Raw genomic sequence first — 23,511 nt, 5'->3', positions numbered from 1 at the left:
GTCCGTGCCCCTGCCCGTGTCCCCCCTTCCCGTCCGTGCCCCTGCTGCCCGCGTCCCCCGCTCGACACGTCCCCCCTTCCCGTCCGTGCCCCTGCCCGTGTCCACGTCCCCCGCGCGACACGCGCCCCCCTGCTCGTCCGCGCCCCTACCCGTTCCCCGCGTCCCCCGCGCGACACGTCCCCCCTTCCCGTCCGTGCCCCTGCCCGTGCCCGCGTCCCCCCTGCTCGTCGGTGCCCCGGCCCGTGTCCGCGTCCCCCGCGCGACACGTCCCCCCCCTTCCCGTCCGTGCCCCTGCCCGTGCCCGCGTCCCCCGCGCGACACGCGACCCCCTGCCTGTGTCCGCGTCCCCCCTTCCCGTCCGTGCCCCTGCCAGTGTCCGCGTCACCCGCTCGACACCCGCCCCATTCCCGTCCGTGCCCCTGCCCGTGTCCCCCCTTCCCGTCCGCGCCCCTGCTGCCCGCGTCCCCCCGCTCGACACGTCCCCCCTTCCCGCGTCCCCCGCGCGACACGCGCCCCCTTCCCGTCCGTGCCCCTGCCCGTGTCCGCGTCCCCCCGCTCGACACGTCCCCCCTTCCCGCGTCCCCCGCGGGACACGTCCCCCCTTCCCGTCCGTGCCCGTGTCCGCGTCCCCCGCGCGACACGTCCCCCCTCCCGTCCGTGCCCCTGCCCGTGTCCGCGTCACCCGCGCGACACGCGCCCCCCTGCGCGTCGGTACCCCCGCCCGTGTCCGCGTCCCCCCTTCCCGTCCGTGCCCCTGCCCGTGTCCGCGTCCCCCGCGCGACACGTCCCCCCTTCCCGTCCGTGCCCCTGCCCGTGCCCGCGTCCCCCCTGCTCGTCGGTGCCCCGGCCCGTGTCCGCGTCCCCCGCGCGACACGTTCCCCCCCCTTCCCGTCCGTGCCCCTGCCCGTGCCCGCGTCCCCCGCGCGACACGCGACCCCCTGCCTGTGTCCGCGTCCCCCCTTTCCCGTCCGTGCCCCTGCCAGTGTCCGCGTCACCCGCTCGACACCCGCCCCATTCCCGTCCTTGCCCCTGCCCGTGTCCCCCCTTCCCGTCCGCGCCCCTGCTGCCCGCGTCCCCCGCTCGACACGTCCCCCCTTCCCGCGTCCCCCGCGCGACAACGCGCCCCCTTCCCGTCCGTGCCCCTGCCCGTGTCCGCGTCCCCCCTTCCCGTCCGTGCCCCTGCTGCCCGCGTCCCCCGCTCGACACGTCCCCCCTTCCCGCGTCCCCCGCGGGACACGTCCCCCCTTCCCGTCCGTGCCCGTGTCCGCGTCCCCCGCGCGACACGTCCCCCCTCCCGTCCGTGCCCCTGCCCGTGTCCGCGTCACCCGCGCGACACGCGCCCCCCTGCGCGTCGGTGCCCCGCCCGTGTCCGCGTCCCCCCTTCCCGTCCGTGCCCCTGCCCGTGTCCGCGTCCCCCCGCGCGTCACGCGCCCCCCCTGCCCGTGTCCGCGTCCCCCGCTCGACACGCGCCCCCTTCCCGTCCGTGCCCGCGTCCCCCGCGCGACACGCGCCCCCCTGCCCGTGTCCGCGTCCCCCGCTCGACACGTCCCCCCTTCCCGTCTGTGCACGGGCACGGGCACGGGCAGGGGCACGGACGGGAGGGGGGACGTGTCGCGCGGGGGACGCGGACACGGGCACGGATGGGAAGGGGGGACGTGTCCCGCGGGGGACGCGGGAAGGGGGGACGTGGGCAGCAGGGGCACGGACGGGAAGGGGGGACGCGGACACGGGCAGGGGCACGGACGGGAAGGGGGCGCGTGTCGCGCGGGGGACGCGGGAAGGGGGGACGTGTCGAGCGGGGGACGCGGGCAGCAGGGGCACGGACGGGAAGGGGGGACACGGGCAGGGGCACGGACGGGAATGGGGCGGGTGTCGCGCGGGGGACGCGGGCACGGGCAGGGGCACGGACGGGAAGGGGGGGGACGTGTCGCGCGGGGGACGCGGACACGGGCCGGGGCACCGACGAGCAGGGGGGACGCGGACACGGGCCGGGGCACCGACGAGCAGGGGGCACGTGTCGCGCGGGGGGACGCGGGCACGGGCAGGGGCACGGACGGGAAGGGGGGACGTGTCGCGCGGGGGACGCGGGCACGGGTAGGGGCGCGGACGAGCAGGGGGCGCGTGTCGCGCGGGGGACGCGCACACGGGCAGGGGGGCGCGGGGGACGCGGACACGGGTGGGGGCGGGGGCACCGACGGCCAGGGGGCGCGTGTCGCGCGGGGGACGCGGACACGGGCAGGGGCACGGACGGCAAGGGGGCGCAGGGGGGCGCGTGTCGCGCAGGGGAGACGGGCAGGGGCACGGACGGGAAGAGGGGACGTCGCGCGGGGGACGCGGCCACGGGGCACGGACGGGAGGGGGGACGTGTCGAGCGGGGGACGCGGACGGGGGGACGGGGGACGCGGACACGGGCAGGAGGGCGCGTGTCGCGCGGTGGACGCGGGAACGGACGGGAGGGGGGGACGTGTCGCGCGGGGGACACGGGCAGGGGCACGGACGGGAAGGGGGGACGCGGACACGGGCGGGGGCACCGACGCGCAGGGGAGCGCGTGTCGCGCGGGGGACGCGGACACGGGCAGGGGCACGGACGGGAGGGGGGACGTGTCGCGGACACGGGCACGGACGGGAAGCGGGACGTGTCGAGCGGGGGACGCGGACGGGGGGACGGGGGACGCGGACACCGGCAGGAGGGCGCGTGTCGCGCGGGGGACGCGGGCACGGACGGGAAGGGGGCGCGTGTCGAGCGGGGGACGCGGACACGGGCAGGGGGGCGCGTGTCGCGCGGGGGAACGCGGACACGGGCAGGGGACGGGAAGGGGGGACGCGGACACGGGCGGGGGCACGGACGCGCAGGGGGGCGCGTGTCGCGCGGGGGGCGCGTGTCGCGCGGGTGACGCGGACACGGGCAGGGGCACGGACGGGAGGGGGGGACGTGTCGCGCGGGGGACGCGGACACGGGCACAGACGGGAAGGGGGGACGCGTCGCGCGGGGGACACGGGCAGGGGCACGGAAGGGAAGGGGGGACGCGGACACGGGCGGGGGCACCGACGCGCAGGGGGGCGCGTGTCGCGCGGGGGACGCGGACACGGGCAGGGGCACGGACGGGAGGGGGGACGTGTCGCGGACACGGGCACGGACGGGAAGCGGGACGTGTCGAGCGGGGGACGCGGACGGGGGGACGGGGGACGCGGACACGGGCAGGAGGGCGCGTGTCGCGCGGGGGACGCGGGCACGGACGGGAAGGGGGCGCGTGTCGAGCGGGGGACGCGGACACGGGCAGGGGGGTGCGTGTCGCGCGGGGGAACGCGGACACGGGCAGGGGACGGGAAGGGGGACGCGGACACGGGCGGGGGGCACCGACGCGCAGGGGGGCGCGTGTCGAGCGGGGGACGCGGACACGGGCAGGGGGGCACGGACGGGAAGGGGGGACGCGGACACGGGCGGGGGCACCGACGGGCAGGGGGCGCGTGTCGCGCGGGGGACGCGGGGGGACGCGTCGCGCGGGGGACACGGGCAGGGGCACGGACGGGAGGGGGGACGTGTCGCGGACACGGGCACGGACGGGAAGCGGGACGTGTCGAGCGGGGGACGCGGACGGGGGGACGGGGGACGCGGACACGGGCAGGAGGGCGCGTGTCGCGCGGGGGACGCGGGCACGGACGGGCAGGGGGGTGCGTGTCGCGCGGGGGAACGCGGACACGGGCAGGGGCACGGACGGGAGGGGGGGACGTGTCGCGCGGGGGACGCGGACACGGGCAGGGGCACGGACGGGAGGGGGGGACAGCGGGGGCAGCGACGGGCAGGGGGGGCGCGTGTCGCGCGGGGGACGCGGACACGGGCAGGGGCACCGACGGGCAGGGGCAGGGAGGCGCATGTCGCGCGGTCACGGGCGGGGGCACCGACCGGCAGTGGGGTGCGTGTCGCGCGGGGGACGCGGACACGGGCAGGGGCACGGACGGGAACGGGGCGCGTGTCGAGCGGGGGAAGCGGACACGGGCAGGGGCACCGACGGGCAGGGGGGGCGCGTGTCGCGGCGCGGCGTGTCGCGGTGGTGGTGTCGCGCGGGTAACGCGGACACGGGGGGGGAGTACGACGGGTAGAGGGGCACGTGTCGCGCGGGGGACGCGGACACGGGCAGGGGCACCGACGGGGAGGGCGGCGCGGCGGTAGTGTCGCGCGGGCAACGCGGACACCGAGCGCGGGGTGGGTGGCGCGACGCGCGGGCGACGTGCGGAGACGCTGCACCGACCTCTCGCGTAGGGCGACGCCGAGACAGGAAGGGGGAGACGCGGAAACGGGGGAGGGTACGTGACGCGCGGGCGACTTCGAGACAGGGGTGGGAACGGACGAGTCGCACGGGCGACGCGCAGACGGGTGGACCTACGTGTTGCGCGGGCGACGCGCGGACGGTCGGGGACCGACCTGTCGCGCGGGCGACGCGCAGACAGGTGGATCTACCTGTTGCGCGGGCGACGCGCGGACGGTCGGGGACCGACCTGTCGCGCGGGCGACGCGCACACAGGTGGATCTACCTGTTGCGCGGGCGACGCGCGGACGGTCGGGGACCGACCTGTCGCGCGGGCGACGCGCAGACAGGTGGATCTACCTGTTGCGCGGGCGACGCGCGGACGGTCGGGGACCGACCTGTCACGCGGGCAACGCATGGGAGACGCGGGGACGGAGAGCGCTACCTTTCCTTTTGAGCAGATGACCGTCCACGACTGACGCGTAGTCAGGAGGCCTACCTTTTTTCCGACGTGTTCGTGGGCGAACAATAGACGCCGACCTGTTGCGAGCCAGGTAGGGACGAGGGGTGGCCTGTTCTTCGGGAGACCTATACTGCAAGGCGAGCTGCAAGGCGGGCGACCTGTACTCACCTTTCGTCCATATTGCATTGCAATAAAGATTCCGTAACATTCGTCCCTCTCGTCTACTTACAGTTCGGTACCGGCAGACCGGTACCGGCTAGTGTCTCCTGTGTGAGTAAATCCGATGATTCGGGAGGAGGTCTTAGGCTTCGTCTTCAGGGTTTCCACATTTTGCGTGCTTCCCATGAGGCCTGTGGCGCGGGAGAGGTGTCTCTCGTGGAGACATGGCGCGGCTTTGTACCTGGGACGGAACTGGTTTCCGCCGGGGGAGGAAATGCAGATTAAAGAATGGTAAAAAATTCCCGTGCGTCGACGGGTGGCGTATTTTGGGTAATAGTGGGTGTGTGGCTGTTAGAATGCACTTAGGAGAGCAGAGAGTTGGGCTAGTTGGTTGATATGCATACTGAAGAAGCATCAGTCTGCAACATCCGTGGATGTCCCATATGTTGGAAGCGCAGCGAGGCTTCGAACTTAAACAGAAAGTTCAGCTAGTTGCAGAGGAGTATTCAGATTCTGCCAAGTTCTACAGCTGTTGTCTTGCTGGAGTGCGTCCATTTTTTGCGCTGACAAGCTTACAAGGCATTCGAAAGAAACGCCCTCTATTCTTTACCTCACAGAAAGGGTACACTTCTCTTTTCCTCGCCCGCTGAAATTTAAGCTAAGGCTTCGCACTGCAACCCCCATGCCCGCAATGTAAGCCAGCGATGTTCAGTAGTATTACACTCGCTTGAACATTTTGAAGTAAAGTGGGGTGGGTAAATCCGCATTAAATCCTACCGTGATTTGGTCCTCTAGGCCTCTCCGGATTCCAATAATATTGATTTCCATCTCATATCTGCAGCTGGTACACGCCACCAGGGATGCTCTGTCTGTCTGGTTTTCGCTGCTACGCTGAGGGAGAGGTGTATGGACGAATCATGAGATCCTGAACACCGCCTGGAAAGGAGAGGAGACGCCTACTGTCGTTCCAGAAAGAATACCAGGGAAGATGCGATTCAGTGGGTTTTTTGTGCATTCGTTTTGCGCGAAAATCTATAAATGGCGTCTCTAGCAATAAATCTCTTGTTGAAATTCAGCGCATGTGTTCATCTAGTTGTTCCGTCCTCGCCTTTTTCGCGTTTTCGAATAGATAAGGATGCGAACGTGAGTTCTCGTTTGGAGGCATAAGGATTCCAGAAGGGAGGGGAGCATAAGGATCGATATTCTATCTATGTAAAAGGCCCTGCACTGAATTGGAACTACATATGCGTTGGAATATATCGGTTTATTGTAGTTTGGCAATGTCTCCGCACTTTTGTTTATGTCTGCGTCTCCGCATTAACTTTAAGGAGAATAAATAGAATTCTCCGTACTGTACAGTCACTAACAGCCGTTAACGTTGCGGCGTGATGGCCTTCAGGCAGACCTTAAGTTTTCTTATTTGCATGCACCTATAGGAACTCCTCCAAATTAACAGCAAAGAGTTAAGGGTAGTCTGGACGTCCAAAAGGGTCGTAACTGAAACAGTTACGACCCTTTGGGACTATTCTATTCTAGTTTCTGCGATGTTCCTTCACTTGGAAGGACAGGAACTTCGCTAGAGGTGGTCGCTCTTTGACACGATTTTGTTTTCGGTGTTAATTCAGCTGAAAAATTGAAGGCGCTTGGAAGGTGTGGGGGAATTTGTAAAACATTTCATAAATCTCCGCCGCCACTATCCATAGCGTGTTGTGCTTGTACCTATGCCTGCGGTAGGCGAGAAACATTTCATACCATCTCCTTGCCACTGAAAACGTTCAATCATGGCGAGATCAGCAGTCAACTTATCCGATTCCGCTGCTGGCAGTGAATTGTATGACGATGTTTTTGCGTCCCACACGACTGCAACGGAAAAGACCCTGCCGCGGTTTTGCACGATATCGCGAATAGCGCATTATGCTCGCCGTTATCGCTGTCGAACTTCATATCTCGCGATTGCATCGCCGTCGCCCAAGGGTGACGACACTGCGCATGCGCCGTTTCAGCCGAGCTTGTTCCTCTCGCTCCAGCACTGGCTGGAAGCACGACCAAGCCGTGCCGCAGGGTAGCCGAGTGGGTAACATGCCTGAGCTTTGCTCACGCATTCGCGAAGACCCTGGATCGAATCCCAGCGTCTGCAGCGGAGCGATCGCTGGCATCACCCGCTGTGGGGACTGAGATTTCGTCTAGGGTCGCTCCGGGCGATTTGACGCCCGGCTGTACACTCGGCCGCTCTGTGTGGTGGACAAGGCGAGGTGGTGTGTCTTTATGACACATCATCTCCTCTCGCTGTCCCCCGGGCATCCAAAGGGCGGATGCCTGCCGCTGCTTCCTGTGGAATTGTTCCCGGAGGGCACTCCCGTTCTGCTTTCGCTCGTTTTTTTTTTCTCCCTGGTGCAGTCGCACCTGAAGTGGCGTGCAGAAGTGGCGTGCCGTCCTTTCCAGTCGTAAGAGTGGCGTGCAGAAGGACTGCGTCTGTCTGCACGCCACTCATACAACCGGAAAGGACGGCACGGACAGACCGCCCAGATGCCGCTTGGGGTTTTTTTTTTTTAATTGGACAGCAGTGTGCACGAACACCTTCATTCAAAGAAAAAAAAATTGCAGTTGGAGAGTGTGTTTTAGCGCGAGAACTTCTCAGGGAAAAAACCCCGGATCCCAGAAGTTCACCATGATCTCTGGACGGAGAGGCTCATATCGTGTCATCTTCGGCTCAATACGCTGCTCATCTGATCTATAAATTTGCACGTAGGCTCCTTGTCCAAAATATGAGAGCGGTCGTGTTGAGGCCGACCGTTTATCTTCAAAAGACTGTATAGTTAACTACGGTTTCGGCAGACACGTGCAAAAATATAAAAAAAAACCTTCGATATCTATAACGCGCGCTGAAGGACCCCAGGGCCACGTCCTCGCAGCGGTTCTGCTCATTCAAGCAGTTCCATGAGCTTCTATCCTTCTGTGCAACAATCGCACGTGCACATCGAGGCACTGAATGGTCCAGCAACGCCTGCAGTTCGACCGCTGCTCGGAGACTTGACAAGCTTTCATTTCGTGGCGCCAGATAAAGCACGAGAAGCGGCGATCAAGATGTGGTCGCTCCGTCGGGCGGAGTATCAACACTAAATTACATTCTTCACCGTGAGCCAAGGGCAGCTTGTATCGATATTAATTTTCTTTTGCTATTCTAGCTCCTGCGAAAGATAGCTGAGAGACATCTGGCCTTTGCCGCGTAGCTATGGATAACAATAAACATAATTGCACGCCAAATAAAACACCTACGCACGAAATTACTCTCAAGAAGTAATTCAAGAAGGAAGTAGCTGCAAAAATGCCCTTGTGGTCTCCTATTCGTTACTTTACCTCTTGTACTCGTCATTTAGGCTAAGTTTGTTATCAATCCTCCAAATTGAACTAACTAGCACGCAAGAGCATTCCACTAAATGCGAAACTTACTTTAGCGGCGAATGTCCAGGTATCACGGCATCAGCTTGTGGCTTTTCACCATCTCTCCTTCGCTGCATCCGCATTCCTTTAGAAGATCCGAGAAGGTGCCTGCAGAAGTATAAAAATCATTTGGCCGTAAATATTTTTTATTAAAGGTTGCATGGCTCACTGAACAACTGCAAAATTATGATTTGTATGACGCCATTCCTAACATTTCGCCCCGTGAAATCCTTCATTTAAAAGAAAGCATTGACCCAGTAGAAGGGCGCGGCTCAGTTGTGTTAACGAACGTGCTGCCCGACTCCAAAAATATTCGCATATATGTCGATGAAGGCGGCTAACCAGGCACCAGGAGAATGGGTTTTCGTGCAGAATTTGCTGCCTGGACCAGTCGGGTGCCAGCAACAGTGGAGCCGCACCAAGGCTTTGCAGCAGGGACGAGACTTCCGGATGGCCGCGTTTGGATCGTGTACCATAAGGGCCATCGTGGGCAAGCTTAATGGGGCGGCTCCTCCGAGCACTCTGTCTCCGGTTGTTGGCGGAGACGCTCGATTGCCACCTTGAACTATAGTGCCAGCTTCTGCTGGGGACACCGCCGTAGGGCATTCTAACACAGGTGCTCTGGTGCAGTGACTGACGCCTCGGTGCGTACTGAGGAGGACGGCATAAATGGTCAAACAGTGAATGATAATCTCACTGCTGTCATTACGGAGTGGGCAGTAGGCCGGATGATTGTACAGGATACTGACGCGTCGGTGCATACAGGAACAATACTGCCTAGAATCCTGTTCGTCACAGCGGCCGAACTCGGGGAGCGGTTGTGCGAGACTCCACATAGTGAACCAGGAACTGTTTTTCGATGATTGATTTTTAGTTCGACTAAATGTTCTCTAGTTTTTTATGTGCACGTTATGACTATCTGCCAACTCAGCAGGGGCGCTGTTCACTTGCTTTAATGAGTGTGCTGCGGCAGGCCCAGGAAGTCGGGCGCCCGCACTCAACCAACGACGCAACAATATTAAGTCATTCTCCAAAATGAGAAATGAAAGAAAACCACTGAACCGCCTACATTACGCTCGTGTTAGAGTGCTGAAATTCATGTCTCGCGCTGATAATGATAAGACATTAGCCGCGTTTCCAACTTAGGAACACATTTAGACGGTCCTTGGAGATTTGCGGAAAAATATGAACATACTTAAATTGCAATGTCTTTCGTTATACCAACCAAATCAGAGAATGCGAATGTGAGCAAACAAATACCAAAATAAGATGCAGGCCGTCAAGCCTGCAGAAGGCTTTATTCTGCATCGACAGCCGCGCGCATGCACCCTGTGATGTTGAAATAAATTTCTGATTCTGGTTCTGTACAAATGCTATTGCCCGCCGGTCTACATCGACAGCCAGCCAGTCAGCCACCGGTAACCACAAAGCGATTATGCATTGCTCTCACCGTTCTTCATCTGCTCTGTGCTCCTAACGCCAGCCGTGTTCTCGGAAAAGTACCGTTTGCTTCTATTCCATAGAACCTTCTATGCTTCTATTGCTTCTATTGCATAGAACAATTCATTATTTTTATCACCTTTCAATCACCCCAATAACCTGCCTAACTAGACCCACTGCAGGGCAAAGGCCTCTACTATGCCGCTTTTCAGTACATCGGAAACAATAAAAGGGGTTAATCTCCATCTGATATAATCCCCATAATTAATCATTTTATCGATATTTTTCTTTGCGCATCATCCTGACGTCATTCTCTATCGATTAAAACCATTCGTTTTATACCACTTCTACTGAGAACACAACACCACAACTGCTGCGGACGTTTTGTGGACACAGCCTCACCAACATTGGCAAGTAATGCTTTGATAACAGCGGTGAATCTCTGGCATGCGCAAAACTAAATGGCATTCACACTCTAGTGCACACTGAGGTTTTTGTTTATCTGACAGCGTTGTTTATCTGTTTATCTGGTGCTTCCTTTACAGGAAGCACTTCAGTTGTGCTCTTGGAAAATGCTTTGAAAGCGTTCCTCTCAGGTTCCTTCCTGCTATCACTTCCGTCCCCCATAGTTAGACAGTCATCGGATTTCATTGCACTTGATGTTGAAAAGATGAAAGCATCAGTTCTAATAAACAATTCTGGAGTCAGGCAAATTTGCAACAATCAAAATCCACTTCGATCATAAAATCTCACCTATGTGATACATATACCAGAAATGCTAACCTAGTTTAGGAAATTAGATGTCGCCCAAACTTAAGCAAAAGATGTTGAACACACGTCACACTGTTTATTAGCGGCTCATTTAACATCAAGTGTCACATCTGGCCATCTTTAATTTCTTTCTGAAAGAGGACCCAATCTCTGAATCACATAAAGGGGCTTTCCTGTCATTCTTGTAAAGGTGCTATTCGTTTGTAGACACCATTTATAATTTGCAATAGCAAATGTTTTCTCCTAGAGGCATCATTGCATGCCTCTTGGTCCCAAATGTGTTTCAGGCTGCATTAAAGTTGCCTACAGGAGCGCCAACCAGTTCCGATGCTCTTCCAGCTGCTCGTCATAACATTTGTTTAAGTACAATTGCTTCTTAATAGTGAAATAACGCATTTATTGCTCATTAGGAAGCAGCTTATCAGAGCCATGCCATCACAAAGAAAGCTATGAATATGTACAGCTTTGCTTTCTATCCGTATGGCGGAGCTTTGGTATATGCTTATCAGTAATTATTCGATTATTTCAAATCTACCACAGTTTGCGGCCTGCTCTGGTCATACTGGGCTGAGATGACTTTACAATACGTATATATTTCTTTTTCATGAATATTAGAACTTCTGGGCAGCTTTGCGCTACCATTTAAGCACCGAAATGTCGAGTTAACCTGGCAAGATTACACATTTGGCAAAAAATTAATGCAGTTTTCATGCGTACCTCGATATTGACTAAAAAGACAGTTTGCAGGCACGAACAAACAAGTAATGTATAGAAAGCTGTGCCCACCTGTCCATCCTCACTGCTAATCCCAACTGTATGATGAATGTTTTCCGGTTTCGCTAAAACTGAGAAATACAGCAATGAGTGGTTGTCGCTAAGGCGACCACTCACACCCACTTGGAGTACTTGCTACTGAACTAAGGTAAAGCTATTTGTTATAGGCAGCAGAACTAATTAAGCACAATCAAATTGCCACGCATTATCGACTACATGTTAACATTCCTTGTGCAGCAGTGGTTCATTGGTAAGAATAATTTGTTGTCCATCTATACACCCTAACAGGAACCAAACTTTATTTAATATTAATTATACATTTATTGATGTCATGCTTACACACACACAATGAAACTTACTGAACTGAAAGGAAGAAAAGTATATGCTGAATTTTTTTTAATACACACAGGCTGAAAAATGAGAAAATTACGTATGCTCTTGAACTCCGGCACCAACATGCAAGAAGATCAATTTTCAATTTGTCTTCAGTCTTCAGATAGTGAGAGGAAGCGCCGTACAGTACTTTGGCCAAAGTGTGCTTACCGCCAACCATCGCTCGTCGATCCTAGCGTGCTGGTTGGTCACGGCGAGCAAGGAGCGCGCGCTAGGGTGCCTCGATGCCAGCGCTGCGCCGTACAGGGTGGAGACACGACCTTCGTGGGCGCCATCTTGGGGCAAGCGCTGAAATGCGGGGCTACGGAGCGTCGGCCGGTATCCTTCTTTAGAACGCGCTTTCGCTAGCAGGCTGAGCTGTATAAGGTTTCTGCATATAAACTAGAAAAGTTAATTGCAGGCTGTATATTATTTGCTTATACCATAGTCAACCTAGTTAACATGTCTTTTGAACAAGGCTTGAAGACAGGGAGCTCCATCTCACCACTTAAAGAGCTGGCTCCAGACACTGTGAAAAGAGAATATTGACAGTATTGAAGCTACAATAGTAGCTGTCAAAGCATTCCCACAATTTTTTACAAAATATGCCTAAATGGCATTCTTACATATAAACGACAGAGTAACTGACCAAGGCGGTGGTCAAACATACGATTAAAAGGATGGTGCTAAGTATCTCTGGCTCCGGACAGGCTGCCATTGGAAACTCATTCTGGAAATGTGTAACTCTAGACCCTTATCCAGTCAAGCTAGCCTAGCAGTGCTGTTCGAGGAACTAGGATGTGATAGGGCCTAGTGAGGTTAAAAAAACTGAGGAGGAGGAGGAAAGGCAGGAAGGCTAACCGGACGAATAGCCGGTTAGCCGGTTGCTACCCTGCACGCGGGGAAAGGGGTGAGGGGAGAAAAAGATGAAGTAGAAAAGACAGTTGCGGGAAATTAGTCACTGTGTAAACTCACAGAGTTCAGTAATGTCACAGCCTATCATGCAGGCCACAAGTCTTCAAAAAGCGGAGCAGTGCCTTGGAGGCCTTCACCGCCGACGACCGCCGCGGCCAGTGGCCAACAATCTCCGTTTCCGTCAGATCGTTATGCTTCCGTCAGGGCATTCACAAAGAATGTCTCATCACACCCGCAGATGGCACATGCAGGGCTGTCAGCCATACCTATTAAGAAGGAGTAGTGCTTGGTGGAAGCTACACAAGCCACAGGCGACACAACAAAGCTGCTTCACGTCGTTGTAGGCCGGATGGAAGGCAAAACTTCAGATCTGGGTATAAGGTTTTTAAATGCGAATGCGAGAACTGGCCTGAATTCCACGCGGCAAACGTGATGTCCCGCGAGAGTGGTCTAAGCCTACCCGCTGCGTCGGCTCTCGAGATGGGGATGAACACACAATAACCCTCATGGAGAGCAGTTCGCGCGGCCTCGTCCGCGCGGTGGTTGCCTGCGATCCCGCTGTGTCCTGGCAGCCATTGGTAAACAATATCGTGCCCTTTGTTGATGGATGTGTGGTGGAACTCTCGGATTTCGGCGACAAGTTGTTCATGTGACCCAGCAGATTGTAACGCTTTTAGGGCTTCATTTGAATCAGTGCAAACAGACAATTGCTGGGGTGCTTCTTCACTGATATGCTCAATGGCGACACGAATAGCAGTAAGTCGATGAAGTACTGTGTGATGTTTTCACTTTCTTCAAAAGTTTTAACGTACCATCACTGGTTTAAAAGCTTTAAATTTATTATGAAAGATGTAATGCAGAAAATTTCGAAAACTTAATTTTGTCCGAAGAGTAATCTCGGATGGAATATTCTTCCTAAAATTGCGAGAAATGTTTTTTCTTAGTCTCTCGAACTATGTACAGGAACATAAAATGTGGGTTATGGAGACCTCTTCTCCGCATAACTCGTATGTAGATTTTCGTGGTTTGGAAGAAGAAAACGGTGTGTAAGGTGCGTGTCTAATACGGAGGCGGCATGAAATGACTCCAATAAAATGTTCTTGAGTTTAGCCTGGTTCCACTCAGCTATGAAGGGTTTACTGTCTGTAGTTTATAATTTATAATTTAAAAAATTAATATTCTATTTAGCCTGCTATTTACCTTCCAGCTTGCATCGTACTATGTTCGCATCATCTTTTTAGAGGATGGTTACACTCTTGACTTATTTGTGCCGGGCCTGTGCAGCACAGGTATCCGTTTTCTAAGTTCCACTAATTCGGACCTGGCTCTTAACCCAGCAAAATTTTATGACTGGTCCTTTTGTTGTGGCTACTGTTATGTTGATATCGGCGATCAGTGGCATAACTGCATTCCTATGGTGAAGTATCATGTATAAAATATCGGTGTAAATTATGCTGTTCACAATGATCTCATTTATTTTCTCTTCTACAGCCAAAGATCCTGTGTAAAACTCGACTGTGAAAATGGATGCACACTGCGGCAGCCTAAGTGTCTTCTCCAATTTGTTTTGTAATAGTGAATTTCCAACGTCACGGACAGATTTTGAATCATCGGTATAAAATCCAGTGTATTCCCTGTACTTCTCCATCAGCGCCAAAAATTCTTGTCATTTGATGTTTGTTTATTCTCAAATGATGTTAATGTGAAGTCACATACAGAAGGCAGAGAGCACAAAGAATATGAAGGTCTCGCTGAGCCATACACTATCCAATCATACTGTAAGCAGGCACGTACAACAAAGCGATAAATTTGCAAAAGGCGTGCCCTATCAGAACCCCAGTGTTTGCGTGAAAGCAGTTAGAGATATTCAGAGATTGAGAAGCTTTGTTCTTATGTGCTTTTATGAGAAGCAGGAAAGTAAGTTTTTTGTCAAAACTTATGCCACAAAATTTGTATCCATTTTTTATTTGTAATAAATAGTTTCGTTCAGGTTTAGTGTGGGATCTGACTGTCAGCCTCGTTTGAGTGAGAAACCGATGAGCACTGTTTTCTGTAAAGAAAAGCGCTAAATATTTTTGTCCAGCCATGTTGCCAGTTTATTTATTGTTGACTGTATTTGTCATGTTGATATGCTGATGGACATGCAAACTTCGTATCTGAAGATCGTCTACATAGACTGATAATGGACCTTATGAATTTTTTGCAAAAAGAATTTATCTCTAGAATAAAAAGTGTTGCGCTTAAATACACCACCTGAGGAACCCCAATCTCTTGAATGAAATTCCTCGAAAGGGTTGAACCAAGGTGGATATGGAATGAGCTGACAAAAATTCTTTAAAGGATTTCAACATGCCGCCATGGATGCCAGGCTCAGCAAGGTCTTGAAGAATCCTTAACATCCAGGTTACTTCATATGCCTTTACGAAGTCGGAAAAAGCAAGATAGTGTTTCCTATGTACGAAAGCTTCTCGGATTGTGTTTTCAAGACCGACAAGATGATCGGTTGTGGGGCATGATTTTTAAAACCGCAGTGAAGAAGTGCACGGGATCGAAAGACAAAAAGTAATCGTCTATTCAGGACACTTTCAAACAATTTATCAAGACTGCTGGTAAGGGCAATGTGCCAATAACTACTAGCAGAGGTAGGTGGTTTTCCTCTTTATAAATATGCAACTATAATGACTTTCTTCCAGGGACACGAAAGCAGCATATGGGGATGCGAAAGAACAGCGCGCGTCAAAGCAGCATGCATCAGAACCGAGCACAACAAACAGCACAGCGACAACAAAGCACAGGGACAAAACAGTATGGCGTCGAAACACTTCAGGGAAAAGACAGCACGCGTCAAAACAGCACGCTGGACGAAACGGCCGAGCGAGGAAACAGCACAGAGAAAAGCAGCACGATGAACGAAGAAAGCAGGGAAAAACAGCACGAAGAGCACACCGGAGTACAGTGCAGCGCTGCTTGAGGGGTGGACAGTCATAACCATAAACAAACGGAAGATCACAACATATATAGCAAATACCTTTGGAGTTAACGAGTGCGTTTCGCTGGTTCCTTAAGAAACAGGGCCGGCTCATTCAATGTGGAAGAGCGTTGCTTCAATGGTGCATCTCACAAAACTAGTGGCAATGCAGTCCTTGCTTGCTCGGCTTCAATTGTCTATTTGGTCTCTGTATTATGTAAGACTCTTTCCAAATGAGAGATAAAATGGCCCGGCAATCTGCTCTGCGGTCAAATTTCACAGATAGTTTATCTTGCGTTATTATCTTGGTATGTGTCTTGCAGCTTTTCATGCTGTCTTTACCGAAGCATAACGTAGTGTATTACCAATTCGTTATTCCTGTTTCATTTTTGCTGCAACCTCCTAATCTTCAAGCCATATTGGGCAATAAACATGCTTAGAAGCGAAATTTCCTTAATTCATTCTACAACTCATCTTGAGTAGACTCCCACCTGTGTTTTTCTTGTGTTTTCTGAAAAAAAGGGTCCCATTTACCGAAAACTGTTTTAATAAAACTGGGCTCCAAGGGAAAAAGAGTAGCTTCGGTAAAACGTCGCGAAAATTGATTTTTCGGGATATTCCTCTTCGAAGTGAAAAAAATAACAGCTTCAGTATAAAATTACTCTCAATAAATACACGCTCATGTATGAATTTTGAGGTAAGCAGTGTAGGCCATTTCTCAAATAATAATATCCGCCGGCAAGTCTCAGAGAACAACAGTGCAGCGTCCTGAAACTGTCGGCTCGGGCAATACCTTAACAATAAGCATCGCATACTGGATATTTGCAGTGTATGAAGACACTGTAGCTCATTGCTGAAGATTCAACTGCCGGCAGCGAGAGTTTTGAATAGGAAGTTTTGTACACCCAGAGCCCTGCGTCGGGCGTTTTTTTTCCAAAAATCAGCATCAGGATGGTCCAATCAGCGAATTGATGCTCTCAGAACAACTTTTTCAGCGTTATTCATTCCATTACCCACAAGAAAAAGTGAATATTTGAGATTGCGAATATTACCCTACCCTATTCCTTACTTCATCTGTTAAACGAGCACACGCTAACTCCAATGGTCGCTGCCGTATGTGTTGTGATTTACCGTTCGTTTATGGCGATGATTGCTCACCCCTCAAGCAGCACCGCATTCCCTTACGGCGCGGTTCAGGTGTCCAAAGATATATGAGACAGATACTGCGCCATTTCCTTCCCCCCCCCAAAAAAAAAAAAAAACAATTATTATTCTCCCTTCGTCGAGCTGTTTTTCCCTGCGCTCTTTCGTCGTACTGTTTTTTGGCTGTGATGTTTCCTCACTGTGCCGTTTTGTCCAGTGTGGTGTTCTGAGGCGTGCTGCTTTTTCCCTGTGGTGTTTTGTCGCTATGCTGCTTTCTGCCTGGGCTGGGTTGTCGCTGTGCTGTTTTTCGAGCGCTGTTTTGACGCGCGCTGTTTTGTCGTGTTCTGTTCTTTCATGCTGCCCTGTTGTTGGACGCTGCGGGTATTTCTCCCTATAATCAAATTTGGTTAAAATATCTCAGAAGAGCCTCTACGGTAGGTTTAGAGAGATTAGCTAGCATTTTCTGGCTGCAGTCTGTTCACCAGTGGAAAATACTGCATGATTTTCTTGAACTGTAACTCAATTATAATAAGGTATGTTTGCACTGCCACTTTGTTTCGTTTCTTTTTTCACTTTTTGTTTCACTACCCGAGATAACTGAGGAATTATGTTCGTCTACACTGATGTTATACGAAACCATTTGATCTAGGCTGGCCTTTTCTCTGTCTTCTATATGTAGCTTCCAACGTCGTGGTTTTGTTGGAATCACTTCAGGTGCAGCTTTTAGGTTGATTAGTACAGGAAGGTGATGGATCCCATAATGGTTGTCAATGACATCCCATTTAAAATCACTAAACCCCAGGGATAAGCTATAAAATACATATATACAGCTCATACAGCCTCGAGATTGAGGAGCAATATGTAGGTTTTTCATTGCTCAGCAAGCAAATATTATTACAAATAATAGAATCCTGTATTGTTTGGCCTCTTGAATAACATTTTACCCTTCACAAAATATGAATGAACGTGAAAATTTCTAACTACTGATTATAGCACTGGTGGCTGGTATAAAAGGTCTACGTTCACTCTAACGTGATGTTCGATATACATACAACACACTGTCATTGTTTTGTGAGTAAGCAGAGTGGCTGCTACAGCTTTAGATTTAGTCTTAAGTAAAAGCTCAGCTTCTTGTATTGGGGACCTAGGTCTGTTTCCTATCTACGCAAGACAACAGGTGAGAATGTGGCTGAAATGTCTTTTATGCCATTTGAGTTAATTACAGTATCCCTCAAGAGAAAAGGATACACCAGCTGTATCTTACCAGAACTCACCTACGTGGCAGAACCGTGGAGGCTAACGAAAAAGATTCAGCTTAAGTTAAGGACAATGCACCAAGCCATGGAAAGAAGAATGATAGGTGCAACCTTAAGAGACACGAAGCTGGAGCAGGACAGGACAGGAGCAGGAAACAGTAGGTGAGAGAAAAAAGGCGGGTTAATGACATGCTAGTAAAAATAAAAAAATGGGCTTGGTCAGGGTATGCAATGCGAAGGCAAGGTAACCGCTGGTCTTTAAGGGTAACGGAGTGGATTCCAAGAGAAGGCAAGCGGTAGGCGGATGAGATAAAGAAGTCAGCTGGCAATGAACAGGGTTAATGGGAGAGAGATGGCATAGGTTTTTGCCCAGCAGTGGGCGTAGACAGGCTGTTGCTGATGATGCTGATGACGTTCCGTTCGACTTTAGTCCATCGGCCCCGGCTTTTGCTGCCGGCAAGGAATGCGCGCATAACCTCGACGAAAGTGCATATCAGCTAGATGAACGTTCATGTAGAGCAACTGAGTGTACTGTACAATTGTAGCTGCGTCTCGTATCTGTACTGTTACAGCTTTACCGTAGAAGGCTGCAACTCGAATGAAAGGCATTACAATAGATCCTTTCGTGTCGGCGCCTCACATACCGCGTGTGTTTGTATGATGCTCCGGGCTGAGAAATTCTTCTCTTCATCTCTTTACTGAGCCAAACCCGAGTATATAGATGTGTGCGGTAGCTCTGAGATATTTTAACAATTTGTGGCAGAAGTCCCGAGCATCAAACTGGACGACAGTCGGCGACGACAGAAGCAGTACTTGCCTCGGCTGCCGTAAGTGAAATCTGTGCGGCCACATGTAGGTCCGCGCAGATGCCTCGAGCAATGCGCTCATGAGGGCTTTAAATGATGGACATGTTTCAAGAAATCACATTTGTCAAAGCCTATCCGCCTTTCCACTGAGCAAAACGCAACGAAGACCACGCACTCGTATCGCGCTCAACAACTCGCCAAGTTCGTCACATGGATGTACGCGCGCGTCTGAGCGCGTGTTCAGAGCTGGAATCTGCAGCCGCTTTCGTGAAGGCCTCGAAAACCATCTCAACATCAGCCAGGCCTACGAAATTACCAGTGGAAATATTTTTCGAATGTCAGAACTATACGATCGTTATAAGAAGTGAGAATTTGTGCTTGCGAGGAGGTGAGACTATCGAACAGCGATCACACGCCCACACGCAAAACAAACAAATATACAGAGAGAACTAGCAAAATAAATAAATATACAAAGAGAACTACCACAAAAGGTCTCATTACAGATTATACACAGAATATATGCACCATGGTGTAGTCGAACTGGCCTGGTCGAAAATCGCGCTAGGGCTCGAACAAAACATTGCATTAAGAACCGCGATCCTTCTAGTCCGTATAAAAATGACCGCCAGCGCTTCCCGCTACAACACCAACTACCATACTAGCAAAGAAACATGGAGGTTTAAATTAAGTTCAGGACAGTGCAGCGAGCTATGGAGAGAAAAATGGTGGGAGGAAGGTTAAGGGACAGAAAGAGGCCAGAGTGGGTCAAGGATCAAACACGGATTAATGGCACCCTAGTCGAAATTAAGATGAAGAAATTGGCTTTGGAGGGACATTAAATGCGAAATCAAGACAACCGATGGTCATTCAGGACAACAAAGTGGATTCCAAGGGAATGGGGCGTGGCAAGGGGTGGCAGTAATATACTTGGAGGGGGGGGGGGGGGGAGGAATGAGATTGAGAAGTCCGAAAGGAAAATGGTGGCCGCAGCTGGCCCAGGACAGGTTTAATTGGAGAGATATGGGAGTCTGGAGATGCCTTTGTTCGGCAGTGTGTGTATCCGTGCTGACGATGACGATAATGATGATGAATCCCATGGTTCTGGCCCAAACAACATCACCTCTTGCGTGCCAGCCGCTGGCATAGCGCCAGCGCTCCGCCTTGCGGCACTGCCCGCTCATCGTCCTCTTACACATGGCAGATATACGGGCTTTCACACTGACTCGGCTGTAGAAAACATTCGTGTTGGGTTGTGTAAGCATACATATACTTAGGTATAGGAGAAATTTTGCGCAGAATTTTATACAACTGTGAACAATCGTCGGTGGTGTAGAGTGCTTAAAATCTTAGCATTTGCTCGCGATGAGAAAGAAAAAGAATGTTTAGACATGGGTACTATTAAAACCTTTAAAAAGGGTCGGGTAGCCTCAGCGGCAACACTTGCCAGGGCAAGGATCTCGATGCTCCCAACAAATCAACTAAAGATCTCACGACTTTAATTCAGGAATGAACAAGCGGCTGAGGTTCATCTGGCTATGCACTGGGTCACGATTTACATTTTTTTTAAAGAAAACCTGCTTCTGTTGAAAATCTGACACAAGACATGTCGACAACTGCATTATCACCTATGACCAGCGCTGGATAAAAATTGATTCATTAATTATAAAACGAAGAAAATCACTTTTTCCTTAGAATTGTGAGTTTCGGGCATGAAATTAAATTGTGATTTACTTTATGTTTACTCCACACTTACATACCGGTTTGTCCTTTTTCGCTACCAGGAAGTTGTGCGTAAGGTGCGTGTGGCCATATGCAGACAGCGGTTAATGACTTGCATGAAAAGTTCCTGGAGGTAGATGATTTTCATTCACCTTAAACTGGCTTTACCAAGTGGAATTCGTTAATTATTTCGTGGTTCCAAGCAGATTGCCATTCTTTTCTTGAGTTAAACTGTGCTGCAATTTTTATAGGGCACATTTATTTTGTTAATTTGCTTGCCACAAGCTTTAGCAGCGCACAAATCTGCTCTCTCGTTGCCTTTTAAACCGACATGACTTGGTACTCAGCTGAGTTTTATTTTCCCCTTGAGCTATGGCTGGCTGTTATGTTGTGTATGATGAAGCAGCGGAATGATTGCATTTCTAGAATGAAAGGTGGTAAGCCCACCTATTGACTCTTTGTATATAATACTGTATGCGAGGTTCCCATTTACTATTGTTTCTATGGCTGCACAGATGGCGTAACATTCGGCAGTGAAGTGGATACACACTATGGAAGTCTTACTATTTCATCCCAATTTGTACCACTGTGCTTCCAAAGTCAACATCTGGTTTTGAACCATCTTTATACTAAGCTGTGAAAGTGCTGCATTTTTCCTCCACTGCAAGAAATGCTTGTATTACAGCTTGTTCTGTAATTTCTTTTTCTGCGAAACTGTGTAAGACTGAAACCTCAGATTTCAGGAAAATTGTATTTTGGTGGCAGTGAACCTCGCCTTCGAGCAATGCTTGGCAGTATATCTAGTGCGCCAACGTTCTGGCACATGTCTTCAAATCGCAAGAGCAGTGGCCGGGTGGCTTGCGGTTTAGCCCTAAAGAGTATTCTAGATGGGCACCTTGTAGCGTTGGGATAGCAAACATGCTTGTGCAGTGAGCATATTTTTAGAATGAACGAGCATGTGAGCCAGCCTCTTCTGTCTGTAAGTGATGGCTCGTTTCTACATACGGACTATTTATGGGTGACGTCCTGTATGCCCCGATGGAAAGACGTAAGCCTAAATTATGCACTGGATCGAGTTGCTTAAGGTACGATGGTCTCGCTGACCTATAAACTAAACATCCATAATCTAAGGTAGAGTGTAGTACATGGCGATAATTTCGTAAAAGACGTCCTATCGGGACCTCAGTTTTTTCTTGAGAGTACTTTTAGTATATTCAGGGATCGAAAAGCTTTCTTTTTTAGGATGTTTATACGCGGCTGGAATGTGAGTTTTTGCTGATACTTTCTCCTAAAAATTTGTGCACATCTTTTGCGGGTAGTGCGACTTCATTCAGAAGAATTGTTATGTCTCAGTTAATGGTTAACACTCGCCTCTTATTTCCTTAACCTCAGGAGTACCTCCAGGTGCTGTGTTATAATTGGTTGTAATTCATATTAATGATCTTCCGGACAGTGTTTCTTCCCACACTAAACTTTTTTGCAGATGATTGTGCGCTATATCGTATAATTACTAGTCCCTGTGATGAAGCGTGTTTGCAGACGGACCTGGTTACAACACTACAATGTGCAAACACATGCGCTTTTCTAGCCAATCTCGTGCTAACGCCACACTCTATCTACATAATAACACTCCGTTTCGCCTGTTTCATCCTAAAAATATCTCGCTGCTCACACAACTCACAATATCTCCTGGAAAATGCACGTGAACTATGCAACTAACCAGGCCAACCACATACTCGGCTTCTTACGCCGCCATTTCAGTGTTGCAAATAGTTCCGTTAAGCTTCACCTGTACAGGTCGTTAATAAGACCGAAATTAGAATACGCATGTTCTATTTGGAATCCTAATAAAATATTTCTAATTAACTCTTTATAGTCTGTTCAGAACCGCACCGCCCGCTTTTTTGTTTCAAATTACACACGGACACCAAGCGCATCTCCAATAAAGTCTGCGCCGTAAATATCTTTACTTGCCTTTTCAAGCGGATTTATTATACTAACCCTATTCTCAAACATAAGTTACTGCTTCTTCCATCTTACATATCCTCACGCACTGATCACAGTTCTAAGGTAAGAATGCCGCACTGCAGAACAATCCTATGCTTGAAGTCATATATTCCGCGAACTACAAATGAATGGAACCACCTCCCTGACTTCATCGCTCCCATCACCGGTGTTGAAAATGTCAAGACTACTGCTGATTTTGTATGCCGCTCCTTTCTGTAATTTATTCACGCCTTGAGAGTATTGAAAAATAAATAAATAGCTAGAGAGTGGGTACAGTGTGCAGCCCTCTTCTAAGCGAGAACAGAACAGGTGCTGTTTTTTTGCGTGGAAAATTTGAAACCATTTTTATATGCCCATATCGGAAGTTTGTTTACTGTAGTTGTATTCCCTCTCGCATGTTGCTATGTTTGAGGATGTGCAGGCTATCAACGTAGACTGAATACAAAATGGACTTCGGGATTATTTAGTTATAGAATTCTGCATAAATTAACTATTCAGTATTTATTGATAGCCTATTAGCACGTCTGAAGTGCATCCTAATGCGCTACACCGCTCGGAGTGATATGCCACAAAATGTATTTTTCTAGGCGAAAAAACCTGTTTTAAAAAATTGAACATCATAGGCGAAATATCTGGCGTACAGCAGAGGCCACCTCAAAAACAGGAGCCACGCGCCACCCTAATAGCCACCATCGGGCGCTAGGAGGCAGATTTGTTATCAGCTTTCAGCGTACAATGTGGAAGTCACCATCCATCAGTGCAGCTGTCCTGACGAGAGAAGCACGAAATGGAACAAACACATGCGAGCGCCACAAAGGTAATGGCACGTTTATAAAATGTTCCCTCACAATAGTTAACGAAATTGTGTGCCTACACAATTGTGTGCCTACACGCCTCTTTCCTGTTCGTGGTCGGCTACAGCATGAGCGTAGTCCCTGTATTACTTCTTGCGGTCATTCTTGCTCACTGAAAACTGCGCCTAGTCCTACTCAGTAACACCAGAACATTCAGCCGTGCCTCTTTGATATGA

The 23,511-nt window shown here is 51.6% G+C and overlaps 1 protein-coding gene and 1 long non-coding RNA gene across 4 annotated transcripts in view; one reads left to right on the top strand and one right to left on the bottom strand.

Moving 5' to 3' along the window:
* LOC144110169 (uncharacterized) overlaps positions 1-14,572 on the top strand; it is an 80,726-nt gene extending 66,154 nt beyond the window's left edge. For 2 of the 3 annotated variants that reach the window (XR_013309739.1, XR_013309737.1), the window contains one exon: positions 14,074-14,572. This is a non-coding gene — a long non-coding RNA (uncharacterized LOC144110169). Of the gene's footprint in view, positions 1-8,682; positions 9,954-14,073 lie in introns of those variants that run through there. The other variant, XR_013309738.1, reaches the window with a different exon arrangement.
* Positions 1-23,511, bottom strand: part of LOC144110168 (uncharacterized) — a 60,775-nt gene that overhangs the window by 8,081 nt on the left and 29,183 nt on the right. Inside the window, exons 4-5 of the mRNA XM_077643004.1 lie at positions 8,320-8,418; positions 5,647-5,805 (exon numbers count right to left, since the gene is read on the bottom strand). Of these exons, the coding sequence (XP_077499130.1) occupies positions 8,398-8,418 (21 nt within the window). The 3' untranslated portion in view covers positions 5,647-5,805; positions 8,320-8,397. The remainder of the gene's footprint in view (positions 1-5,646; positions 5,806-8,319; positions 8,419-23,511) is intronic.

Source organism: Amblyomma americanum, chromosome 11 (assembly GCF_052857255.1).
Source record: "Amblyomma americanum isolate KBUSLIRL-KWMA chromosome 11, ASM5285725v1, whole genome shotgun sequence".
NCBI lineage: Eukaryota > Metazoa > Arthropoda > Arachnida > Ixodida > Ixodidae > Amblyomma > Amblyomma americanum.
This window is presented reverse-complemented; position numbering and strand designations above follow the sequence as displayed.